Source organism: Ptychodera flava, chromosome 14, assembly GCF_041260155.1.
Source record: "Ptychodera flava strain L36383 chromosome 14, AS_Pfla_20210202, whole genome shotgun sequence".
Lineage (NCBI taxonomy): Eukaryota > Metazoa > Hemichordata > Enteropneusta > Ptychoderidae > Ptychodera > Ptychodera flava.
The window spans coordinates 37,358,345-37,367,722 of NC_091941.1; the positions used below are offsets into that span (position 1 = coordinate 37,358,345).

Genomic DNA, 9,378 nt, shown 5'->3' on the forward strand with positions numbered 1-9,378 from the left:
GCTTGTAAACAAGCCTGTACATGTGTAGAATGCATCATTATTGTTGACAAGTGAATTCTGACGTTGGCCTGAATTCAAACGTGAACAATAACAGTGCATATTACTCAATTAGAGGTTTTGTTTGTGTGATTCAACATGCTTTGGGGAGTAGACAAAGAAACTGTAGTTGAGATTAAAAAACAAAATAATGAAAAAAATCATCAAAAGTTACAGTTACTGGCTCTTTGTCATGCATCTTTCAAAAGAGTACCTGTGTCAGTATTTACACAGACATTTTTGTACTGATGTACCGCTCAGAAAGTACAGAACTGGATCTAATGAAGATGAATAAAAATAAAACAGAAAAAAATCTGAAGCAATCTATTGTGTTATACATCCACAAACACATTGCCATATTCCTTAGCTGGAAAGTGAATATTTATATTGCTGTGTGTGGACCTTGTCTCATACTACTACTCACCAAGACTTCTTATAACTTTTCCCTTGGGTTTACAGGACATACATTTATCACTGCCGTGCAAGAGAAGCTGAATGAAGGAGAGCTTCAAGCAAAACTGGAATACAGTAAAAAATTGAGGAAAAAGGCATCAAAGATCATTAAAAAGAATTCCTAAATAATACACCCTTAAAATTTGATAAAACTTAGAATAAAAATGTTTATTTATTACACCATAGAAAATGTATCTATTGTGTATTTCTTTTTGAAATTTAGCTAATTGAAGTTTTAGATTTCTTGATCAGAAATGGACTGTGGTTATCTCTATATGTTAAGGAGAGAGAATTTAAGAGTAGAACAAGGCTGACATGATTGAGCAACTTTACATCTGGCGAATAGCGCCATCTTCATCAGATCAATTCAATAACTCGGTAGATATATTCAGAGTTTTAAATGCTATTTGAAAAAAATATTATCATGATTAGAGGGAAAGTAAGACTGAAGTTTCCCTCATTTACAGTGTTTTCGTAATAACCTCATTCAGATACATTTTCCACTTGTAACTGGCATGAAGAGGGTAAAGTGATGGCTACTTTCATGTAGTATCACAATTTTCTCCCGATATCTTGTGCAGGTATTGAGGGCTATGTAGGATGGACATGTGACAGCCTGTGCAATTACATGTGTGGAGTGCCAGACATATTCTGACAAATCTTACACTCGATCCGTTTCAACTTTGAACTGTCCCAAGTGAATGTGCAGACATCGGCAATAGGTCCTGAGCTTTAGAATGTCTGAAAACAGTCAATGTTACGGAAGATACATTGTGTTCTGTTTCTGAAGTGCATGCTAAGTTCTCAATCACAGATGATTACCTACAATGCATATCATTACTCTGGTAGACCCATGAATTTCATAGTGTGATGTAACAACACAGGTCTATTATTTCAAGATATCTGAACAAATCAATAAACAGCCTTATTAAATGTTCCAACGTTAAGCCAGACAAATTTCCTAATTTCAATACAGAACATGATCAATCAATCACAAATCACATTACGATAGCAAAGAAACATAAGAGAGTTTGCTATGTTCACATTTATAGCTGAAGGCAATGACTAACTCCCAGTAAACATCTTGCCTTGTTTTGTACCTGGCCTTATCTACAGCATAGTTCAACTTTCAGTTTACCTTTATTCACGTTAAATACGGAAAATGTCTGCCCAGTTTGCATCACCATAAGCACACACACAGTAATAGCACCCATCAGTCCATCATAACCTTGGTGAATCACGTCAATCTCAGTATCTCAATGATATGGGAAAGTTTATTTTATATGACAATCATAACATGAACAAAACAGTATTACACAGGAAAGATAATGGTAAACGTTAGAATTCTGGTCATGTTTACACAATACATGAGCTATGAACAGGTCTTCTCAGCTAAAACTTGCAAAATGATGCATACTTAGCATAGTACCTCATGGATTTTATCCGTTGTCTTTTCTCAAATGAGGTAAATCATTGTATCAAAATACGTGTGATTATCTGAAGTGAAAAGGGAATAAGAATGTAGAAATTGTAGAATGTTGACAACTGTTTGTGCCACTTTGGCTCTGAATTTTCACTGACCCAGGCACAATAAGAGAGAGCGTTGGCAGCATTCAGCTGTATGAAAATCTCCAATACACTCAAATTGTCCCACAGCAAGTGGCCACTATGCATGTTATGCTAGTTCAGTACAGACTTCAGTAACACAGGTTCAAAATTACAAAATTGACATGAGAGACTGGAAAGCCCAGCTGAAAGACAAGAATCTTGTACATAGGATTTTTCAAACTTGGTCTGTTCCCATGGAACAAACAAAAACTTTGGCAAAGATTATCAGAGTTGTTGGTTTTACAAGCAAAATAATGATTTTGGAATTACAGTAAATGAGTTCAGATTGTCAAAGTTCAATGCTGAGCAATGAAATCTGTGATTGCTAATTGACTTATGAATGACCATTGATCAGCAATGTCTGCCAAATAAAATTCCGGAAATATCTTACTATTTTACAATTAATGTAGATAGAAAAATAAAGGAAGGACACTTCTTAACCAATCAATCATCTGCCATGGATCATCAGTCACTCAAGACAAGATGTAATCATCATATAGGATTGCTTAATGGTTCAAGATCATGTACTGGATCATGTAGATGAAGTTGCAGTGATTCTGTCTGGACCTGCAAGCAGCATTTGAACATGACAGATGATGTAATCGAACTTTATCAATACATCTGTCATTGTCCCTGTTTAAACACTTTTCAACTGTATAACCTCCAAAGAACTCCCTGTGGCATGATGTTTTCCACAATTGTCTGACATGATCATTGTTTATCCAGATCTTAGAAGACACCCAGTGATTGCATTGCTTTCACTGTTACATAACCTCCAGCTATTGTTGCTGCAGTGTTTGCCATGGACAGCACTGACAGCAGACTGACTCCAGTCACACCATGGCCACTGAAATGCAGATATGTACAACATCAATTATGAACAATTCATACGGAATGCGTAGATAGTTCAGAAACAAGAATTTCAGCATCTCTATGATTCACAGATAAGTACATCCGGCACACACCACCTGTATATCAAGAATGACAATAGTTGTATTCAAATACAAAGCTCAATAGAAAAGACTTGAAGTCAAAACACTGGATGCTTAGGTTTCAACTCACTCTTGCAAATGAAAAACAAACACTGGACACTCATCAACGGGATGCCTATGCAACAGAATGAGTTTTCAAGACACTCAAACACTAGCAATTGTATATTCAAGTCCATGTCGATGTTTTTTGACAGAATTCTAATTTGTACCGCAACTTGATTTATCCTGATTGTTTGTTATGCCATTATCATATATGACAGTGAGATCCAACAATTTCAAAAGACAGAAAAGGAAATCAGGAATTAAAGAAATATGTAAACAGTAGTGTTCTTTTTTTCCGATATGAATATTTAAATATGACCACAATTTACACGAGAATAGAAATACAGACCATCTATGAACCAAGTTACTGTTTGATAGTGGCAATATTTTGATAAGTGTTCAAAATTTTCCCAGTAATTTCAGATAAAATGTTTCATCTTGTTTGGAAAAATGTGCGAACCATACTTTTACTCATACGAAAAAAAGATCTACACAATGAAAACAATTTGTTACACCTTAAATGGTGTCAATTATATTTGAAAGATTTGTTTTTGTTGATAGACATATCGAGGAACTGTACAATAGATTCTCCTCAAGTTTTTAATTCTGTCAAAATGTACAAATCTACAACACAAGTCATTTGCATATTGGCAGTCAGTCAGTCATTCAGAGGTCAGTAACAGGTCAAGTTGACTTGTGAAAATACTGATGATCAATCTATGATGAACATTAAACTATCTGATCAAATGTCAGTAATTGCTCTTGGCCTCAATATTATACAGCTATTACTGGTAATCAACACGGTGAATGCATTGTTCTTGACTGGGAGAGAGAAAATAGAAAAGGGTCCTTACCAAACACATCCATTTGCAACTCTTGCTCCAAAGATCATGGTTGCTCCTCCAAGAAATGCCGCTGTCTTGGGTACTCCTGGAACTGTGCCAATGCAATCAGCAGCTCTTGCTGAGATAAAGGCTCCTGCTATTGCCCCAGTAGTAAACAGGACCTATGCGTATGAATATGTCAACATGTCAAAAGAAAAGGGAAAAAGTTTTTTAGTGCATAAAAACTGCGTCAGATATTCTATGAAGCATTTAATTTTAGGCAGGCAGGTAATCATGTGACGTGATCAACAATTTATGCTTTTTTAAGACCGCACTATGCAAGTACAGGACTCAAACCACTTGCAGGTCTCTCTACCGGTACAGCAAAGACTGGACAGTGTTCCTCAAGAGATACATGTAGTTATACCATTTGCTTTGACTAAGTGAAGTTATACATGTACTTTCTTTGAGGATTTTGCAATTCATGAATTTGTGTAGGAGCATTAGAATTATTACATGGAATAGAATGCCGATGTCGTCAAACAGGGGAAGAGCAAATACCCAATATTCTATTTCTGCATAATTTCTGCTAATATATCCTTACCTGCCACCATTTCTTGAACCCTGACCTGAATGACTCCAAATAATTTGAGGAAAATGACTTAGGTACAAATTGAGAGGCAAGAGTCACACAGCTGCTACTGCAACCAATCATCTTCCTCATTGCCAAGAGGATCGGTAAGTTGATCATGCCTAGTAGGACACCTAGAGAACACAATGGGGAAAATCAGCAACTGATGCCATAGAGTGTGCTATGTTAGAGTCTCAGTTCCAATTTAGGTGACTGCACAGCACTACACAGTCACTAGTAGACAAAGCAATTCACATCATTCACTACTCATTTTAAGGACCAGACCATTTTGTAAAGTCTAAAGTATCCTTATGTCTCAGAGAAAACAAAATTCAGTTTTACAAAACAAAGTTGCAGAAGTATGTCTGGTGTAAATAAAGATGATATAGGTAGATTTCTCTAGACATGTGATTTCGTTACTGTAACAGTTATGGAAAATATTGTCGTTTGTTTCTTGGAAAACTACACAGAGTGATTGAATCTATTTAATTGATAATGCAAGTTTGATTTAATTACAATGCTGGTTCACAGACATGCTTAGAACACTTTGTGACACAGTTAATCCATAAATGTTTGTGGAGTGGCCGTGTTTGTGGCAAACTACTGACCTTTATGCACAGTTTAATGTAGTGAAAATGGATGAAAATAATAAATATCCAAACAAAAACCCTTTGAGGGTCAGCCACAAGTAGCACAAGAAGTGTGAATGTATCAGTTCTTCTCACCATGTTTAATGGACGGACATCCGCATCCTGATGCAGTATCAGCTGGAAGATACTTGTCAGCATTACGGAGAAATAATTGCACTCCAACAAACACTGGTATTGCACATCTGGCATAGGACCCAGACTCTAAATAATCATCAACTCTGTTAAAATAAAGATAAGAAAATTAAAAGGTTAAGAAGTTTAGTATATTACTCTGCATGTACAGTATTGATAAAGAATCACCAGGAAAAATCCACCTTAATAATATTCTGTACACATAGAATGAAAGAGAAGGCCTATGATTTGATGACCTTTTTAACTTTACCCAATCTCTTTACATTAACCCCCGACCTTTCAACTTTCTCTAATCTTTAACCTCTGACCTTTCAACTTTCTCCAATCTCTACATTAGCCTCTGAAATTAAATTTTTCTCAATCTCTCAGTTAACCTCTGACCCTTTAACTTTCCAATCTATGTTAATATCTGACCTTTCAACTTTCTACATCTTTCTATGTTAACCTCCATTCACAGTAAATCTGTCATGCAATATTCTCAGTTATTCTTCATCAGATATACCTGAAGATAAATCTACATGACACTTATGTGTCTACGCTATGACTTACGTGCATTTCCTCTTCAATATTCCTGACTGTTTACTTTCACCTGCAATTTTACTGTGCAAGTAGCCATAGATCAGAGCACCTGTCAGACATCCAGCAAATGCATACAGACAGTTCTCAGTTCTGGTGCCAAGTTGTACCAAGATAGTAGCTGGACCCTGGAGAAAAATGTTTTTAAACAATTTGCTAAAATCAGAAAACAACACTAAACTGTTAAAAGCACATTTTCATAGATTCAGTTTCTCACTGGCTTTCCTAATTTACAAAACATATGGGTGATAAATTATATCAAAACACGTGATGCCTCTTAACAATATCAATATAACTTTGTTAATACTCAAGCGTATCCATGGTAGATAAGTGGATGTTTGATTGAAGTTCCAAGACAAGTATTGAAGCCTTCCAATGAATGTACTCTTTGCAGAAAATAAAGCTTGTAACCCCATCAAAGTATACATTTTCTGAAAGCCTAGATATTGGCAAAAACTGTGTTTGTATTATTTGACAATTGTTTACATAAGGACCATGTGACAGTCAATTTGAATAACCTCTTAAAAATGGTTTCTCTGCACTAACACTGCAGTATTTCCAGTCGAAATAAGCATGATAAAAGGTGTCGTGTCAATCTTCCAAAGTATGTCGGGATTTTTTAATCTGTCCTACTTTTTATGTGGCATACTCTGGAAGGTGTGAGACTAGGGATCAGTTATCAGTCAGATAATTGTCGCATCATAAAAAACATTCAGGAGCCTAAAACAAAAATCGACAAATTCCATCTTCTATATACAGAAAGATATATTAAATTTGTACATATGATTAACACAGGACTAAGACTTCAAGTTGTATTGGAACTAGCTATAATGATAAATGGTTTGTTACGTACAGCTCCACAGATGACTATACCAGCACCATGAATAAAGCCTCCGACAGCTGCCAGAGTCATGCCATCACCTTTGACACAATGGTCAGATTTGGCACTCTCTACAATCTCCTCTCCCCCAAGGAGTGGTAGAACTGTCAGTGTTGCCATGGCTATAGAGAAAGCAAACAAAATTATGCATTCACCTATGTGAAAATGTGACAAACTTTATTTTTGGAAAAATGACTTTTTTTTATGGCTACCCAGGTATTACATACTTGTAGGTAAAATCAAGTTTCTGTATAACGATTTGACGTCAAAAATAAGTTCATGGTTATTACCCTACTAGGCAAATGTCACATGTCATAAAAGTAGGTGAAAAGACAGCAGATGCTAATCTTGTATGGAAATCACAAGGACACCATAGAAATTATCTGAACACCAGTGTATCAATAAGACAACTAGATTGTCAATATCTATAGATGACTCATAAGTAATAGATAAAGAAACTGTGAATACCAACATATCTGACATATACAAAGAAGACTTGGCCCCATTTTTAAAACAAAAACAATTACCTTTATTCTAAAGGGCCCTTGCATAAATTTATAGAACCAATTGGGACTCCCTAGTATTATGGTGATGTGTGTAGGCTCAAAGTTCTTCAGTCTTGTCAAATAGGCCATACCAAGTATGAATAAACATGATAATTCTACATGAGTTTAATTAGTAACTCTTTTGGGGAGCATCCGAGTGAGTTGCAGGCAGGTTTTAACTTGAAATTCTGTGAAAAGAGAGTGTATGGCAACCAGTTTCTCACCACAAATATACATCAATTTTATCAATGCGTGGAAAAATTCATGGCAAAGTGTTAAATGGTTATGGGAGTTTTTTTGGTCATACTAGGGAAAAAATGCAGCACTGACTGTGGTCCATGGGTTATTTCTCACCAGTAGCATTTGCTGCCAGCCACATTTTCAGAGGGGTGCCGCTGGTTAATAGAACAGCATTCCTAATCACATCTGGGGTGTACACTGAAAAATACGATGTACAGAAGACAAGTTAATGAATATATGCTACATGATAATTTTGCTATTAAAAATGTAAACTCTGACTAAAATTTATGGACTTTTATGTATTTTTACTCTTGGACAGTACACTGTGGAACATGAAAACTATTGATGCCAGGGCTGACAAGGACAATTTTCAGCTTGCACTAGAAACCTATCTATCATCATCATCGTCGTCGTCATCATCATCATGATCAATTCATTGCTATTATCACCGTCATATTGATGTGTATTCAGAAAGATAAACGCATCTCTCTGAGTATAGTGTGTGGAAACTTAAAAAGGTCAAGGAACTATTTTTAAAAGCGGAAACCTGGCATTGAGCCATGGCAAAGTTCCAAGAAAGCACGAGATATAAAGTTGTATTGTCGATAGTATGAGTGACACCACAGCGTGTGGAGGGTCTGTGGGCACAGTAATGAAGTTGGATAACATGCCGGGCAATCTCAGAGATGTAGTATGCGTTCCGGGAAATCCTGCTCCAGTCAGTCATAAAAGAAGCATAAACGCTGATGTGCGGTAAACGACACTTGATCGATCCTCATTTCATGTGTTATGGGGAATCCAGTAACGTACAGCCGCATTGTGATTTAAATTGCCAAATAGGAAAGAAGTGGCGTAATAAATGTCAAGCACAGCGCACGCACTGCCCTTACAACCCCAGCAGAGCGAGAAATTGAACGTCTGCTGTGGTTCTCAAAAAGTATAATAATGCAGGCATCGCTGGAATTTACCGTTGTCCGACTTTATAGCTGTCGCTGGAATAAGTTGGAAGTCAAAACGATAAATAGCAATCCGATGAGACGCAAACTTAAACGACTCGTCCTGTCTCAGTTTTATATCCCAGGAAATACTTGAGAAGTACATACAATGATACATACCTGCTGATTTTTCCAGTACAAATCCAAATGCTGTACCGCTAATAAGGCAGACACCAGACTTGAAAACAGTACCCAGATCAACCGAAGCCATGTTGCTCCTACTTGTGCTCACCTGCAAAAAATTTCCCTATTTGGCAGCGATTACGGTCAATTGAACATTTCAATAGTACGCTCTTTCGACACGCGTGGGTATGTCCCCAATTACGGACAACAGATCAGCTGGTGACTAGAACACACGCACTCATGATACGGTTGATGGCGCGCCACTGTTGTTCACTTTGAGAAATTACATCTGGGGTCGGGGTCGCCGGGGCGCACTCCTATCGAAATTTTCAAATGTCATTGCAAATATATAGATGCACGCTTTCTTTTTAAGAAAACAATCTTTTTTCAAACATCATGGTCTAGATTTTACGTCCAGATATATCATCATGTAATGTGAACATCCTTTCATTGAAATATGCTCTTTGAATCAAACAGGGAACTTAAAAATTTTATTCCGCAATTTTTCGGCTAAAAGTCGGGTCGCTACTCTTCTTTTTTCTTTCTTTTTTCAGAGATACAGAAAGAGACTGAAAACTCATTCTATATCATCCGGTTTGTTTTCAAATAGAGGGAAAGGAGAATTGGCCAAAATTCCATCCGCCTGTTTAT

General features: G+C 36.6%; 2 protein-coding genes across 4 annotated transcripts in view; one reads left to right on the forward strand and one right to left on the reverse strand.

Moving 5' to 3' along the window:
• LOC139150360 (TATA box-binding protein-associated factor RNA polymerase I subunit A-like) overlaps window positions 1–3,883 on the forward strand; it is a 28,498-nt gene extending 24,615 nt beyond the window's left edge. The window contains exon 11 of the mRNA XM_070722670.1: window positions 496–3,883. Coding sequence (XP_070578771.1) covers window positions 496–614 — 119 coding nt within the window. The 3' untranslated portion in view covers window positions 615–3,883. The remainder of the gene's footprint in view (window positions 1–495) is intronic.
• On the reverse strand, window positions 1,746–8,998 carry LOC139150363 (uncharacterized). 3 transcript variants are annotated; one of them, XM_070722671.1, is made up of 8 exons: window positions 8,725–8,998; window positions 7,724–7,807; window positions 6,798–6,946; window positions 5,918–6,072; window positions 5,312–5,454; window positions 4,560–4,720; window positions 3,986–4,137; window positions 1,746–2,944 (listed from the first exon to the last, which is right to left on the reverse strand). In XM_070722671.1, exons 1-8 carry the CDS (start codon window positions 8,813–8,815, stop codon window positions 2,827–2,829), a joined length of 1,053 nt encoding a protein of 350 aa, XP_070578772.1. In that variant the 5' UTR covers window positions 8,816–8,998; the 3' UTR covers window positions 1,746–2,826. The 3 variants fall into 3 exon arrangements, with proteins under 3 accessions (XP_070578772.1, XP_070578774.1, XP_070578773.1); XM_070722673.1 differs by having other exon boundaries at window positions 7,352–7,807; window positions 8,725–8,919; XM_070722672.1 differs by having other exon boundaries at window positions 7,700–7,807; window positions 8,725–8,844.
• Between the last annotated feature and the right edge of the window lie 380 nt (window positions 8,999–9,378).

Coding starts and splice junctions, on each gene's coding strand:
- LOC139150363 (XM_070722671.1), bottom strand. CDS start 8,815: ATGGCTTCGGTTGATCTGGGTACTGTTTTCAAGTCTGGTGTCTGCCTT. Junction 6,947..7,723: donor GCTGGCAGCAAATGCTACTG/GTGAGAAATAAC, acceptor CTTTCTCTATAG/CCATGGCAACACTGACAGTT. Junction 2,945..3,985: donor GTTGCAAATGGATGTGTTTG/GTAAGGACCCTT, acceptor TCTGCATTTCAG/TGGCCATGGTGTGACTGGAG.